The 17,873-nt window shown below is 41.3% G+C and overlaps 1 protein-coding gene across 2 annotated transcripts in view; it reads right to left on the reverse strand.

Moving 5' to 3' along the window:
* Positions 1–12,969: 12,969 nt before the first annotated feature.
* HAO1 (hydroxyacid oxidase 1) overlaps positions 12,970–17,873 on the reverse strand; it is a 37,805-nt gene continuing 32,901 nt past the window's right edge. For both annotated transcript variants that reach the window (XM_072331032.1, XM_072331031.1), the window contains exons 6-8: positions 15,374–15,532; positions 15,048–15,117; positions 12,970–14,473 (exon numbers count right to left, since the gene is read on the reverse strand). In XM_072331032.1, the coding sequence (XP_072187133.1) occupies positions 14,403–14,473; positions 15,048–15,117; positions 15,374–15,532 (300 nt within the window). In that variant the 3' untranslated portion in view covers positions 12,970–14,402. The remainder of the gene's footprint in view (positions 14,474–15,047; positions 15,118–15,373; positions 15,533–17,873) is intronic.

Below are 17,873 nucleotides of genomic sequence, written 5' to 3' on the forward strand. Positions count from 1 at the left end.
CTACCTCTATGAGCATTTCGCTGACTTCCTTCTATTCTCAAAAGACTTCTGAAAAATAAAACCAAACAACAACAAACAGATTTCTTAAAGCCAAATTAAAAACATTTCTTACATGTGAAATTTCTGTCTCTTAGACAACAAATAATTTGCCGTCCACAGTACATCCCACGGTTGATAAACAAAGCAGCATTTTACCACTCTATTGCAAAATACAGTACAACATGTTTTGGGAAAAGATTCTTCATTAAAAAACATCATCTAGAGCAATACAATGCAACAGGAATCGCATGAACGTGCTACATCCTGTGACTGGCTCTGTGAGAAACGTGGATACAGTCACAAAACACCGTGGGGCAGGAGGAAGCTCATCTTTTTTGGACACCAGCTCACAGCCAGGCCTGCTCACCTCTATCTTGCCCTGACTCACTCACCACTCCCTTTATCCCCCACGCTGAGAAGCTCAGCCTATTGGCAGAAATCCCACAAGCAGGAGTACCTAACCAACACTTTGAAGACACTTTCTGCAGTGAGATGCCACAAGGCAGCCTATGGTTTCCACTAAAAAAAGAATGTTTACCTACCTATAAAGCTTCGCTTCCTTCCATATGTGCTACCTTAAGATAGCTCTGTGCTCAAGCTCAGAGTCCAAAAACACAAACATGGGGTTTGAAGAAAGAAAGAGGAAAGGGTAGGGAAGAGTTTAATGACACAGAGTGACACTTCCGTAACTCACATTCTTAATGCATATAAATTTCCTTGCCTCTTTTAAACTAATGCTTGCAACCTATAATTTTCAAAAACCATGTATGTTGCAGAAGGTGTTTGCTACAGCTGCTCTGGTTATATAAATATACGGCACCACGATACATCATTCCAGACAAGCATGTGATTGCCTACAATAGAGAGAAACCAAGTACTCATGGACTATCCCAGGACCAAGATCACCTCAGCACACACCAACAGTAACTTCCCAATACAGACTGGGACAGCAAGCCTACTTCTGAATAAGAACACAGACTTGAGATGTTGATAGCGACAGTGAGTTTTCTTTTCTCAGTGCACATCCTCTTACCATGAACAACTGACAGCATTGCATTCATGCTCTAACAGGCCCCTGCTTAGTGGGCAGCAGGACTGGAACAGAGAAAGGAAAATGCATTTAAAGCAAAAAGTTACATAAATTCTTTAAAATTTCAACTCAAAGGCAAACAGGTCCAATTCCTTTTTTTTTTTTTTTTTTTTTTTTCCTCCTCACATTTTCTCAAAACAATCTTCAGCTTTCTGGGAGACTTACGGAATTTCTCCTAACTATCCACTTTTTATGGAATCATTACTTTTATTGTCCCTCATCAGCAGCCTGAAGTCATGTTCTGAAATCTGGAAGTGACAGCTGAAATAAATTATTTGTTCTCTGCTCAGAGCTCATCTCTCCATCCCTTGCACAAGCGGAGCCCCTGCAAAGATCCATCCTTTCCCTGTCTGAGTCAAAGCCTCTCAAACTCCTTAGAGAAGAGGCACGGACAGCCATGATGGAGAAAGGCAGTTCACAATCCTTACCCTGCAAAAGGAGTGCCAGCACCCACTTCCCACACCAGGATAAAACCCCAAACTGCAGTATAAAACAAATTCAAGAGGGACAGAGGAAAGCTTGGCAAGGAGAAAAGATGAGGATACTTTCCTAAGCCATAGGAGCCTGCAGTACAGCTGCAAGCCCCAACACAAGGCTGCTTCACCTCTACATCCTCTTGCATTCCTGCGGGAAACATACTTTCTACCTGCTAAATCAAAGCACAAGGACTACAACAAAGACTTCTAGATCACATTTCTAATAGGTTCCATCTTATCTGAATTACAGATTAACTTCCAACTGCAGATTGTTTGGATGCAAAGTCAAAGGAACCTGGCTTCAGGAGCATTACTTCACATCTCAACCTGACACTTCACACTTAATTGAAGATGCAGTGGAGAGTTTATCATGCCAGTGTTCTTGCTTAATGCTTTGAGTCACATGTTGCGTTAGCCAGAAGAACACAAAGTAATTGCCTTTCAATCACTTTTCTCTCACTAAAATAAACAAATTCTCCGAGGGGGCAGGGTTTATTTTATTTGATTGAGAAAAATAACTACCTCTAGGGGCCTTCTCATGTGCAACCTCCATACTGAAATAAGTCAAGTTAGGGAGCAGCTTGGCTTTGCCTCTGTCCTCAGCTCACTCTGGTGCAGTTCTGTGCCAGAGGGATCAGAGAAGAGGCTCTGCGCTCCAGAAGTGTTGATGCTCTTCTCTTCCACCACTGTGATATTAAGCCATCCAAAAAAATAGGGGAGGAAAGGGGGGGGGGGGAGGGAGGGGAAGAAGTTCAATTTACACAGAATGCCCCAAGCGCCTATAAGTGGGACATGCCAGTACTCCCAGCACATCCCTTGCTTTTCAATTCATTTTTCAACTTTACAGCTCAGCGGTATAACAAAAACAGCTGCACAGCACTGCCGGGTCCCCTCCCTGAGCACATTTTGCTGCTGCCTGCCCGCCTGCAGCTCCTTGGTGGTATGGTCAGCCTGAGAGATGCCAGGCCCCGGGCTGGTAGGCAGGGACAGCCTCACACACATAAAAAAAAAGCAAACATTTTGAGGATTTTGCACCGTGAAGGAAAAAAACATATCGGATCCAGGCTGCTACCAGCTAACATCACCATGTCTTACAGAGTTCCCACACACACCCTGCTCACAACACATTGAAGGTGTTTCTGTATCTCACTGTGGGCTCCTCTTCCTCAGCTGCTCCTTTTTTTGGGGGATTCTTACAGTTTTTGGTGCAAACAGGAGGTGGAGGCTGCAGCGGTGCAGCCCCAGCTGCCAGAGAGAGTGGAATCTCCATGAAGCACCAGAAGGTTCCAGAAGGTTCTAGAGGGGCTGTGGGCTGGGCTGGCAGCATGGCTGCAGAGCTGAGCACCAAACCATCATTTATTGCGTTATATTATCAAGGAAAAATTGCCCTCACTCAGTACCCTCAACACTACAGTCAGGACTCACCTCCATTCCAAGCCTTGGGCACAAACCCACCAGGAGCAACACCACCGGGATGGAGGCGAGCTGGGCTTGAGGCTGCCCTCCCGGAGGGGCACATCCAAATTGAAACACGTGCTGCCGGGCCAACCCCTCGGCACGGTGAGGGCTGCGAGCCCCGCGGAGCGCCATCACACACCGCCTCCGAGGAGAGGCCCGCACCGCCCCGCCAAGCGCCCTCAGCACCCGCAGGCCCCCACACCTCAGGGTGCCGCAGCTGCGGCCCAGGGGGCGCGGGCAGCACCGCGTGCCTCAGGGCCGCGCGGCGAGACTCGCGCCGCGTTACTCGGCGTCCTGCAGCACCACCTGCCGGTGCCGCTCCGTTCACCAGCGTTAGTGAAAGGTGCTGCTTCATGTAGATTCCTGGTGAGGGGGATGAGCCTGCAGGCACCAACAGCTGAACGCAGCCAAAAGCTACAGGTCTGTTCAGTGTCATCTCTGAATTAACCCTTTTTGTATCTACTGTCCTAGCTGGATTTGGAGCAGCACCTCTTCAATACCCCCACACCACCCTGCATCGCTTTGTATTCTGTCTGACCCCCTCTTATCGTGCTTACACTTAGTCCCACCACCAATGTAGGAATGACTAAACAAAGGAAATCTCTCTAGCTCCATAGTGTGTTTGATTTGTGGAAGAAAAGCTTCCATTTATAGGACCCAACAAACCTCTAAGGTTCAAACAAAGTACAAGGTGCTAACGAACAGAGCCTTGACAAACATTGTTTTCCTGTGCAGGGGCTCCGTACATAATGATTTCATTCAGCATCTACTGTTCAAGCATGGAAAGTGTTGGTAAAGAAATCCCACAGAGTTCAAACGACCATTTTCCTAACTTAAGCTTCTCTCTCTGTTCCTCCCCCCATCAGACTCTAGGGCCTCTGCCAGGCATAACATAAATATTCATCAGCTGATATTTGCAGTAGCTGCAAAGTTATGAATGAGGCCAAACGCCTTTCCCTCCTGCCCCATCTGCAAAATGGCAGCTTCTGGTCTTAGCTCATGGCCAAACAACACTTTCCAAAATCCCCAAAGTGCACTAGCAGGCTTTTCAAATTCAGTCGGGTTTTTAATGCACAAAGCAGAAATACTGTCTACCTAATATTTACCCAGGGATTACAGAGAAATATATATATATTACTTCACTGTACTTTTAACTTTGCGATGCCTTGACGTAATAGACAGAAGTGTTGGCAGCTCAAAATGTTGGTTGGTTTATTTCAGGGGACATGACTGCTGCAGGTTTCCTTTCTGAATCAAATACCAGACATTTGAACCATTTGTTGTGTAGAAAAGAGAAACAGCTTTTATTCTTTATGCTGGTTTCTGAACCACCTGGGTGCTGTCAGAAGGAGCCATATGCACTGGAAAACACTTTTAATAAGACTCTTATAAGCCTGTCTTGAACTCTGGATCCTGAAAAATGGAATCCCCACTGCCTGTCACATGCTTTCCCTTTGCAGATTAGCAAGGGGCTGCTGCTTTACAAATGTTCCCTTGTCACAAAGACTGGAATTATGCTCTCGGACCTACCGTGGGTCAGTATGACAGTGGGTATCTGACATGCTCACACTAGCAAAGTCAAAAGCAGAAATGTCAGAGAAGCAAAGAAACAGCGCAGATATTTTTTGAGTCTAATTGAGCAAGGTGCAAATCCAGCCAAAATAAGTTGTACCAATAGACCCAGAAGATCTTATCCAAAGCAGCACTAGATCTTAGCAGCTTTAAAATCATAAATCTCTACTGTAATAGCATAATTCTGATAATGAGGCTTTGTAGCTTAGGTCAAACCAATGATGCAAATTTATCTCTCTTGCCTGTTACATCCTGATTTTTCCAAAAATAAGACACACACACAAACACAAAAAAGCAATAATAAAATAAGAAGGAAAGTGAAAGTCTTGGCAGGTTGTAGTAGAGGTTTGTGATCATCTAATTTGATTTCTACCATGAAAAACCCAGAACATTTCATCCAACAAGTCTCCGACAGTTTGTGGCCAAGCCAAAGCATATCTTCTAGAAACACATTTATTTATGTTTCATTTAAATACTACAAGGGATGGACAGTTTACCACAACCCTTGGGAACGTTCCAACACTAATAACCCTCACTGCTAAAAAAATAATAATCCCTCACATTGTTTTTAATGCTTCCAGATTTCAGTCTGTATGTCTTTGCTTTGAGACGAAACATCCTCAACATTATCTCTTTGCTGCCTCCTAAGCCATATCTCTCAGTCTCCTTAATGATCAGCCACATACACATCTATTTGCATGCAAATGTATCAGAATTTTTTTTACTTTTGACACTAAGTGCTCCACTAAAGCTACATGCTATTTTCTTGCAGCAAATTACTGTATTTGAAAATCCAGAGTCCTTACTAGGTTGATGACTTCATTGCTATGAGCTATTGCTATTGCTATAGCTGATAGCTATTGCTAACATACTGCTTAGGAGCATTTTGCTGGGATAACTACGGTGTCTGCGATTGCATAATTGAACAGTAATTAATTGACAACATATCAAAACAGAGATGAGCTGCTTCTGGCATTTACTGTGGAGCTGCACCAGAAGACAGCCTACCTATTGCCAGCACTGGAAACAAAAACTAAGAAAACAACAATGAATAAAATTAATCAGAGCAACATCTCTCTACAATTGACAAGGAAGTGGTGAAGAAGGTGTTCACCAACTCCAAGTAAAAAAAAAAGAAAGAAACTTCTCCCGTAGTCATTTTCTCAAGGCAGTAGGAAGGTGAGACTGGAAAAAAGCTAGCTGTGGAGAGAAGAATACAACTTACAGGAGCTGTCACCTGAATTAAAACAAACAAACAACAACAAAACCCAAAACAAATTTACCTTGATGCTATGTGAGGACCCACAAAAGAGCATGTTTCCAGATACGTATGACTCTTTTTGTACTCATAGCTAAGAGGCTTCTGACAGGGGCAGTAAAAATTCTCCAAGGTTGATTGCTCAGCACATTACAGGGAAGATTCAGACAGAATGAAGGCTTTCTTCATGAGTCTGCATGGAGAGCGAATGCACTCTTGGCTTAGAGAAGTTTACTTAGCAGCCAAAATTATTATAGGAGCAAAGATTTTCAATCACACCAATAAGCATGTAACACAAGCTAATACAGAATTGTGGGCTGGATGTCCTCTACAGTTCCTTGTTCTTTGTAGGTACTCTATATCTGTTGTAATAACTGATGAGTTCCATACATACTGGGAGTAAGAATGGAAAAAGGATTGAAAATCAAAAGGAATAGTTTTTATCTTTATGGTAAAGGGGCTTTTCTGCGATAGGCCAAAAGCATGCATTTATGTTGAGAGAATGACAATGGCCAAGAACAACACGCTTCAAACTAATAAAAAGTAGAATATGCAGATGGTGAAACCCTCTGGATTTACTGTTCATTAGCATGCAAGCAAATTATTTAGGTTATGTGTAGTTTTGTAGTCTGCTATGCAGCAGTTACAAATCTATGCATAACTACATAGGTTGATCCAAAGGTAACGCCTTTGATTTATTTCTGTGGAAACAGCTTTTTGACACAGTCACTACCATTAGATATGCATTTTTACTAGCAATGAACAAGAGTCTGCATACTGCACTTGTAACAATCTGCACAAGCAGAAGTGACCTACTGTTTCACATCTGCTATGATGGTATCGTTGCTAGGAAAATGTTGCCTATGCAGTCCATCTTTCATCAGCCTGAACAGATGAGAGACAGGAGTTGCCAAATCCAGACTATGTTATGGGTGTGGTAGAACAGTCCAGCCAAGTCTGGCAATACACCCCACAATATTCAAACTGCTATAGGATCTCACATTATCATGTTACAAGAGAAAGGTTGTTGTCTTCTCTGGCCTGACTCTGGTCATCATCATGATCATCAGGTCAGACCTGATGGTCTGTCTGGGTTCCAGGAAATCCAAAAGGATCACTCCCTTCCTATCCCCAAATATATTACCTGCTGAGGGCTGTGTCTTGACATTTTTTTTTCCTGGGGGATGTACAGGTTGCCATTCCATGGTCTGCCATTTTGACTCTAGTTCATAGTGGTGACACTATATCTTGTCACCGGTAATGATGCAATACAGGATATTGTCACCTTCAGCCTCATATTGGTTCAATAGGTCCTGACAAAACTGCACACAAACTCTGCTCCTGCGTGAACATTCACAGGATCCACCTGGCACAACACAGTGATATTCCACTGTTGACACCATCATTTCCAGAGCACTGAAGCCAATATTCAGCACTGTACACAGTTTCCTAGTAATTCTCCACAGATGAGCAGATCAAGATGCTCTTCATTTTGTGGTGTGACAACTACACATTGCCATCTGGAAACGTCTTGTCTTTCACCACCCACCACCTCACTCTGCTCTCGTCCTCTGTTTCATCTCCATAAACATTCAGAAGTGTTGACAAATGTCAGTGGGTGTCATTTTTTCCACATGGCGGAAGGCAATGATACACCTTTGCTTCATATGCACTTCCATGTTAAGTGCCATTTTGTCAGACTGTCCCTCCAAGTCCATCTGTCTCACAGCAATGAAACAGAATATTGGCAGGAAGGTTCAACTTCAACTGCCTTACCACCATCTTGGCCTCAGAACCGAACTTGCTGCTTTCCTCCAGCCATCTCAGAATTCCTGATAAAAGGTGACAATTAGGCACCTTGTATGATAACTTCAAGTATCTGATATTATGGACCTAAAGCTAGTAACAAACTTTCAATTAAACAAATGAAAACTGATGCTTCTTTGGAGGACAGGGGAAGAGAAGCCCATAGGTTCTGATTCTCGGCTGACAGAGACCAGAAGAACTCTGCAGATCATGACAGAGGTACACTAGTTCAAGATACAGCCCTAAACTTTTAGACATATCAGCATCTAAACAGATTAAGTGAAATAAATGTTGTAATGGTGGTGGGCTTCTTTATTTACCCAAATGCATGACCCTTGCAGCAAAACTTCCAAACAGCAGTCCCCATCTTCCCTGGCCACAGGACAATATTACTATGATGTAGGCAGCAGTACTTCAAGTTCTTTGCTGGCCTCCTGCTTAACATCTTCAGGTTGTATGTAGCCTGGGAACCAGTGACTGGGATTCTTTGCCAAGATGTGCTTTGTCTACTTATGCAAAGTGTTGCTGAAGCACCACATGCAACCTATAGCTCATGCCAAATTCCCATCTATGCAGATTCCTTTGTGCTGTATGACAACTTACTTCAACTTTAATCCTGGGCAGGGGACTCTTGAAAACTGAAAGGATCTCTTACCTTCTGGCCAAATGCCATTCGCCACCACTCGCATGTATCCACGCCTCATTTGGAAGTATATGCAAATGGCAAAGACTCTACCCAAAAGTCCTAAGCATCTTTTTTATTACTGCTTCCTTGCAAGATCAAAACCAAGGACTTTACAGCAAAGTGCAGACATGGCAGCATTGGGCAGAACACAACAAGATGTAAAGTCACAATGCAGAGCTGAAACCCCTGAACTTTGAAAAGTTACAGCCATCAAGCAGGAAGAAAAAGAGGTGAGTTACTCCCATTCTTCATTTGCAGATATCTTTCTTACCAGATATATTGTGTCATTTTAAAACTGTGTCCAAGTTCTCTTTTCACAATATAAACTTCTTTCTTTGTAACTCTATGACATAATCAATGGAGTTTATGTAAGAACTGCGCTTAAAAATTTTTTTTTGCAGGTCTCTGGTTGAAAATGTATGCTTGTCGAAAGGCTTTGGCCATACCAAATTCAGTATTTTTGCTATTCTTAATCACCTGATGGCTGTATAGCTCTGGAGTCAGCAATAACTTAGACTCCACTTACACTACAGATTCTGAGGAGAGCTTGGGTATGTGAGATGATGCTGCTGCTCACATACCCATCAATAAATATCATTCAGATCTTATCTGTTATGAAGATTATTTTATATCCATGGCAGAATTCTGAGTCCAGTAAAAATACATGCTGAATTAATTTGCTAGAAAATAATAAAATAGAAAATAGAAAAGCACACATATTCTGAATTTGTACAAAAGTTAACTTTCTACCGCACTGGCTTATTGTAGGATTCTTGCACCTGTCTTTCTAGACTTCACGGCCAATCTCAAAAACTGGACAAATCTCATGTAAACTCAGCTTAACCACAAATACCTTGTCTGTGGAACCCTCGTGATGAGCAAAACATGTTCTACATCCATTATGATTCTTCCTAACAGGAAACTTCAGTGTGCAGTACACAGAACTAAAGGTGTTAGCATACTCAGGGGCCAGGGGAGAATCTGTGAAAATCAGTGTTCGATTGATTTATAGATAACAAGGAAGAAATATTAAGTCTACTTCAAAGCCACCACAGCCAGAGTGTGGCTAACTGGCAGAGTATTAGATACTGTCCCACTTGCATCAGGAGTCCTCCTCTCACAGTGAAAGATGGAGGTTAAGAGCTCTTCCGTGACCCATGTCTATTCACTGCTCCAGAGTACATCTTTATGGACCTTTGCCATGGTTGCTGGGTATTTGCAATACGTCATGTTCACCTCAGAGTCATCTGCCTTAGAGAGAAAAGCATGGTTTATAATTAAGGCAGTGAAAATGGTATTAAAGGAACTTGGTTCTATCCTCTGACCAAGTGCTGGTGAAACTGGTTAGTCACTTTATAAAATAGAAATAAAAGCATTATTTTCCTGTGTCTGTTAATTCACACTTCAGACACTGTTGTGCAGAGACTGCTGATGGCATAAAATCATTTTTGCAGTGCACAGTAAGACCTTGACCTTGACTAGAACTTACAGCTGCTGTTATAATGAAATAATAACAAATATTAATCATTGTCAAGATTATATATTTTCTCCTTTCCTGAACAAACTATCTTTATGTATCTACCAGCCTTGCATACCATAATGGTGCAAGTACAATGGATTACTTAATAAAGTTAACCCTATGAACACCCAGCAGAACTGTTACAGAGATGTATTGATGGTCTCAGGATTGCTCCTTTCAGGGTGCTGCTAGGCACAATTCACTCTGCTCATCCGCAATAATGACTTTGGAGCTGAAAACCGCTAAGAGGAAATCAGATCTTTGAGGTTTGGCTGGGACAGCCTCTCAGTGCCCCTTCAAGAACTCCAGAGCCTTAGAGAAGCATGAGGCTGACTCTCCAGAGCAGTCTTATACTGACACATAAACAACATACCTATCTAAATGAAGAAGCTGATTGACAACACAAAAGTATTTTGCATCTGGAGGACATGTTCTCAAAGCAGCAAAACATCTTTCTTATGAATGTAACATATGTGGTACTCTCCCTCTGTTTGGCAAGAGATAAGAAAAACAGAAGCAAGGCAAAATTAAAACAAAATGGAGCATATAGGCATCGTGAAACAATTACAGTACTGTGTCTCATTAGTATCTAAATTTGGGATTGGCAGTCTTGTTTTAAAAACAGTTTTCTTCAACACTCAGTGATAGAATTTAAAAGCTGACATATCTTGCTATATTGTAGGCCACAGTCACAGCTGGTGTAAATCAGTGTGAGCTAATGAAGTCAGTGGAGCTCCTCTGATTTACACTAGCTGAGGTTATGGCTCAATAACATTAGACTTGCTTTCTAGGAGTGTTCAAGGAAGCCAACTTCTGTGTGTCCTGTGATGAAGTGGTTATTTATAATGGTCTTCAGTGTGGTTTGGAGCCAAATTTCCACATCAAAAGTAGCTTTATAAGAGATATCCTTACAGTGAGGTTCAGTGCAAAATCATGACTTAAGAAGGCAGCTTTCCTCATGCTCTCAGTATTTGATTTCAGCCTGAAAACCACTCGAGAAGCCAAGAAAAGCAGAACCATTCCTGCCTACTTCCCCAGCTCTGCTTCATCTTTGAGTCGCCCGCACATCCAGCAGGCCCTGACCTACACTGCCCGTTTATCAAACCAAGTTACTCTAAGTATCTGTTTATGCTCAGAAATCCTCAGTAAGACAGACAAGTTTCATCCTTCACCTGAAAAACCGGGGATGGAGGTGTTCTTACCAGTCCCAGAGATATTTGTTTGACTTGGCCATAGGTAAAAAGCAAAATACAATAATGTGTCCCAGAGTTACAGCAAGAGGCGGAGGTCACAAGAAAACAGATCATGTCTTTCACAGCTCTTCAGCTCAAGTGAACTGAATTATGACTCCTATTATTTACTTAGTGGATTCCCCACCCTGCGCGCAGGCTCCGAATGTTCAAAAAGCAGCAGGTCTCTACTTCAAAGAACTGACAGGCTAAGCGAGGGTGTAAGACCCATTCCAAAGCTACCCTAATCTCCTTCCCTTTAGATCTGAAAAGTGAGATGGTCTCACAATCCTCAGCTGACTTCTGCCATCTTCTGTGCCACATTTCATGCCTCAGACCTGAACTTCTATGCTTCAGCACTCTGCTGTACATAACTGCCCATCTCTCATGGCAAACAAGTTCCCAATACAGCCAAATCTTTCCTCCAAATATGCACCTACCTGTTTGTTGCAACCCATGATCTCCTGCAGAAGCATGTTGGTTTTTTTCCCCCTCTTAGGAGGGCCCTGCTCCTTGCATGTCAAGTTTTGATATGCTCTACCAGGTGTTCAGGCAGCGTCACAGGCTCTTTCACTGACCTTGCCACTTTGACACAGACTGTCTTTGATAGTACATGTTGCTAGGAATGGGTCTCTGGAGTCCACACCAGAGCTGAAGTCTCTCTGTATCTTCACACTTGTATCTCCATACCCTTGCTAGAGAGCTGTGCTCTTCTGTACTCTCTTTAGTGGGCTTAATCCTCTATGGGCTCACAGAGGCCAAGGACATAACTTTATGGCGACATTTTCAGAAGATCTTCCAAACTGACAGCAGCAAAAAAAACCAAACCAAACCAAACAACACACAGGATATAAAAACCTGTCTTACATCTTTGGCTCCCGTGAGATCCCACTTTCTCCTCAAAAGTCCAGGATCCTCATCTTGTACACTCTCTGGTGTTGTTTTTGGATCTTCGAGAAATCTTCTCTCACTAAGCGTTATAATCCTCTTTTTCCATAGAATATTCCTGGCCTTCTTGAAAAGTGGTTAGAAAACTCCATTCAGGTATCAAGTGGGCTGATTTTTTTTAGTCACCCAGCACATCAATTGACTGCTGGCTTCCTGTGTAGATAAGTATGACTCAACGTACTTCTCTCACTATGTATTTTTCTATGAAGACATTTTCTTTTGACACCTATGGCTTGGAGCAAAGGTAAAGTCAGAAAATAATTCTACAGTTAAACAAGGTGGTGTGGTGGTTATCTGACACAGAGATAGTCAGACATACTAGAGCATCATAAATGCAAAATATACAAACTGTTCTACTTCTGTGCCTCCTAGAGGCTTATTATTTTCTTTAGTTATATTGCTTAAGTTATCCTCAAGAACATTCTCTACCTCCAGAAAGTTCTGCCACCACTATATAATGCACAGTGTGCTTTCTTCTCAGCTCTAGGTGAAGGCACCGTGAGCTGGAGTTTTACTTAGGTTGAGCACTGTTCAGAATGGCTGAGTCTCAGTGGTCTTCCCCAGATTCTATCATGACAAAAATAATTAAAGCAAACAAAAAAAGAAGCAACTGTATTTGGTTGTCTCCAAATCTAGTAAAATACTCTTCTTGACTGTGAAATATATACATTTTTGAACAGGAACTAATTTCATTTCTGTCAACTTTGTCCCACAACCTTTCAGTATTTGACTCTGGTTTTTGTTTTTCAATGCACGTATATTCTTACTAGGGTTGAAAGGGAGGACAGTCAGGCAATTCTCAGATAATGAGGAAAGAACAAATATAAGCCCATCTGCCCAAAGCAACTAGAAACAGTTAATTATGCACAAAGAACAAAATCAGTTTCTTCACCAGCAGAATTTATCCTGGACCACAGAGTTACAGAACTTGCCTTCAATTTTGTTGGGGCTAGGACAGGAAACTGCATCTTCTAAACTTTAGAAATGGATCTTAAACATGTAAACATAAGATATTATCCCCTATCTTTTAAGTAACATTTATATTATCTAAAACAAACAGTCTTCCTGAAGTTAGTCTGTAATTGACATCTGACACAGTCCACATTGCAACAGATATGATAAGTGCAGTAAACAGCAGGAATTATGCTTCTCTATGCTCTGAGAAACATTCATATTTCCTTACACAGATAAACTTTATTTTGTTGCTATGCAACCCTCACACAACACACTACAATCCACAGTAAATAAGAGTACAGATTTTACAACTGAAGGGCAAGCATGTGGCCTTTTGGGTTTTCTCCCCGTTTTGAGTTCCAGCCCCTGCTTTAGTTCATATTGTACTATTCCATCATTTATGACAAAACTGCCTCTAAAACTCAATACGGCGTATTTCAAGTAGAGCAAAAAGGGAGAATTAGAATGCACAAGTTCTCCTGACACTGATGGGAAACAAATGGTACAGACAGTGATATCAGTGACAGTGGAACAGCGTAATGGTGGCTTTAAAAAAAATTCCAGAACAAGATTTTCAAAACCTTTCTGCAATACTGATGCAGGATGCTGCAGATTTATCCAGTAATCTAAAAAAACTGTAAACAACTGAGTGCAGTTTGAAAACATGACTTAGGGATCCAGCTGGGTATAGTCAGCGCGGTTTGGTGAAGGCAACAGAACTACCAGGATTTGCACAAGCCAAAGATCTGATGTGTGTCTGATCACAAGCACAACAATTGCGACTGCAAAGGGCTTTGAGTCACTTCTCCAACTTCACTCTGCAGTTCAGTTCTTTAGAAATCTGAGCCTCTACAGCCTACATGATATAAGTCCACATACTTAGAAAGGAATAGCACATCATTATTAGGGAGAAGAAATGATATTCATAAGAAAGCAAGATTTAATTTCTGATCTACAGTGTAGTTTCTCTAACCAGTGAGAAAAGTGCTTTTACATTTTAAATTTCTACATTTTGATAGCTGTTTGCCATCAGAACATTTTCTTTTATGGTTTCATTTTAGCACTAAATTTACTTACAGGTTTTCAAGCTAATATCAGCATTTATTGCAAAACACCTTCAAGTTTCTGTGTTGGTCTTGTATAAAGACTCATCTGTAATTACAACTAACAGCATAGCAGCTTTCCATAAGGGCCTAGCAGAATAGGCTGTAAAACTTGAAGCAATTAACTTCTTCAACAAGCGGCTGCTCACAGAAGACTCCTTCTCAGTCAGGATTGCAGCACGAGGCCCAAAGAGCAAATAGAGATGCTTTTTATCTAGCATACTTTCTGTACAACAGGCAACAGAAGAGGGGATCATCTTCAGACCTAAATCTTGGAAAGCTGTACTTCATGTCTTCGTATCAGTGTCTTGCCAATCTCTTTTACAGTCCGGCATCCTACAGAACAAGTAACAAAGAATCACAGAATTACAGAATCTTCAGAGTTGGAAGGGACCTTTAAGCACCATCTAGTCCAACTTGCTTGCAACAAACAGGGACATGCACAGCTCCATCGGTTGCTCAGAGCACCATCCAGCCTGGCCTTGAATGCTCCCAGGGATGGAGCTTCCACCATATCTCTGAACAACCTGTTCCAGTGACACACCACCTTCAGTGTAAAAGACTTTCCTTATATCAGTCAAAATTTCCAGCTGCCTACCCCATACTAAGCTGCTTCATTTTCTTTTCCATAGAAAACTATATTCAGTCAGATGTAATCCATCCCTTAGTGATTGAGGATTTGCCTTCACTCTTCTATAGATTTATGGCTCTTCTTGCCTAATATGTTTTTTTCATTTTTTACTTACTCTTTCTGTCTAAATATATAGATATCCTATATAAAAGTTGAGGTTAACATCAGTTTCTATTTTCATCTCTCTGCAGCTTAACCTGTTTATAATGCAAATATTTCTGTCTTCTTTCTGTGAGGCAGAGGTGGTTGTTACTAAAAGAGGCAACACTGATGTCTCACCTGTCAGTGCCATTGCCAGTTGAAATTCTTCCTTTAGCATCCGGAGAACTTCTTTTGCTCCTTCTTCACCCTAAGCAATTAGGACGCAATGTGCATTGTTACGTATACTTGTATCTATAGGCAAGCTACAAATACGTATCAGGAAGGTTTCATGGACAACTTTGACTCCTAAGTATTTGATAGCAAATTTTAGATTATTACATGATCTGGATACAGATTCACGTAAGAGATTCGCTCTGTCTCACACTTACATGTGAATGTACAAAGCATAAAAAGATAGTACAGGCATCTAAGAACATATTTTTAAGAATTTTTTCTTTACTTACGTGATAAGCCAAGCCCCAGATGAGAGGCCTGCCGATGAATACAGCTTTGGCACCCAGAGCTAACGCTTTGAGTATGTCTGTGCCTTTTCTTATGCCACCATCTAGGAATACCTCCACCTTCCCCTCCACAGCTTCAACAATTTCAGGCAACATATCAATCTAGAAGAGTGAAATCAGAAATACAGTTTCTGTAGCCTTATTTATTTTTCTGAATGAATGTACAGGATTCAAGCTTAAAAAAAAAAGCTATGCGAGCAATTACTTGCCTAATTGTGTGCATAAATACAGCTTTGTGTTCAAAAACTGAAGTGACTTGGCATGTTAGCAGATATATATACACAGGTCAAATTTATTTGGACAGCCACTTAAATAAAATGAGAATCAGCAGGGTCACATAAAATGTCCATCTAATCTCATGACGTGCATCCAACATGAGCCTGTACAAGCTATTAGGAAGAACATAAGAAATAGCAGGCACAGAGGAGACCCTATTCCTTGATATTATTCCCCAAGCAGTCAGTGTTCAGTAGTTTGGGAATGAAACTCAATCACTGACTTCTTGAACAGCCATCTTCACTTTCTTGCTTAAATTCACCATTCATTAATAAAAAGGACTGGCTAGCATTAAGGAGCACAAAGGTAGGCATTGTATCTGAAGATATTGAGTAAGAGATCTGACATGAGGAACTTGCTCTCAGAGTTGACAGAAAAATAAAAGAACATTTTTTTTTCATTTGAAAACACATCCTAAGCTCAGGAACAGTTGCACGGGGAACTTATCTAAGAAAAATTCAACATTCTATGAGATTTGAACAAGGAGAAAAACATTTTCTTCTTCTGAACTATATGCGTTCGCATATAGTGCTCTCACTGACTTCCACTTGCTCCCTGCTCAAGTGGTAAGAGCAGAGACAAATGGACATTTGATGTCCCCAAGGTACAGGAGAGTAACTAGGGAATTAGCTGAAATGTCAACACCATGCAAGAAGTCTCAAGAAGAGATGAGCCCCCTGAATTCAAAGCTCAAGCATTAATTGCATAGCAACTGTTCCTACAACATGCATACAGTTCCTATTCATGAATATCAGGAAAGACACAAGACTAGAAGCCAAGTACTAAGGAGTGTGTGGTAGTAAAACAAAAGGCACACCAATTCAAGTCTTTCAAACACGGATGCAATTCATTTCCTCTCTAATGGATAAAAAGTGACTGGGAGATTGGGGAAAAAACTTGAAAGCACACTTTGTTTTTAGATTTGGATTAAAATTTTCTTCAAGTTTGGCACTGGTTGTGATTTTTTCCCCTCCCTTTGGTTTTGCTCTCTTGCCAAACATATTTTGGATCTATTTCCATATACAGAGACTACTTTCTACATCCTGACAAACTGTATCAACATTAAAGTGCCATAATAACTAAGGTATGATGCAAGCCATAATTAAAACATAGATTTCCTCAATGTGTAACTAGACACTAGAAATATTAACCAGCTTGAGTTCAGCTCATGTTCTGAAAAGCCATGAAATTATGCTTCAAAACCAGAAACGCTTTGCATGATTCAATACAGATATTCTCATGGAAACTGCATTTTGAAATACAGTTTTATCTGTAAGATGAAATTCAGTGAGCACGCTGGCTTTGACAGTGTTGTCCTCTCTATACAGTGATGCCACAAAGAAAAATAACTCAGAAAAGTAATTCACAGGTTTATTTTCAGTTCTACTTCAGTAGAACATAATAATTCCCAGTTTTTGGGTTCTCATTCTTCAAAATGTTGCTTTTTTGTTTCTAATATCCTCATATACATTTCCCTGCTGGGTTACCTCACAAATACTTGCACAAGATTTTCCAATACTCTTGGTGAAAACGAAGCATGTATTATCTGCAGAGGACGAGAAGAGGACAGACGATGAAGAAAATTGATTTCGGAAGCTTTAGGCACCCACACTCCATAAAAATAATCAGTGGGTCCACTTGAAGACTTTCAAACAAAAATCAGCAAATGAATGGAACTGACTGGGGAAACCCTCAGTTGTCCCCAAGGAAAGAATCGGAGAGCAGAAGAGCTCTACAGGAAGGGCTGACACAGTAGTGGGCCTGCCTAGCTGACTGCAGACTGATATGAGTTGCTAAATCTTTGCATATGCAAAACATCCTGCAGTGGAAAAGGGCTTACCTGCCTCCTTCTCAGTCCAGAAAATTCTCATGGAAAACCAGGGGTTTTTCAACAACAGTGCATTAAGGATATTGAAACAGTCACAGCTGGTCTTTGATTCTCCTCCCTTTCGTTCTTTTTACTTGTGAACTTGTATTATTCCAAATGAAGGATGAGTGATGACTTGAGTCTGGGGGGCTTTACTTCAGTCTGAACACGTACTTTTTCATTTGCCTTTCCTTCTTTTCTTTTTTTCCCCACCAGATGAGAACTTCTCAAATCCCTTTCCACCTTTGGAAAGGCACAGGGCAGCATGACAAGGAAAAGGAAAAAATTCTAATTTAATCA

Source organism: Excalfactoria chinensis, chromosome 3, assembly GCF_039878825.1.
Source record: "Excalfactoria chinensis isolate bCotChi1 chromosome 3, bCotChi1.hap2, whole genome shotgun sequence".
NCBI lineage: Eukaryota > Metazoa > Chordata > Aves > Galliformes > Phasianidae > Excalfactoria > Excalfactoria chinensis.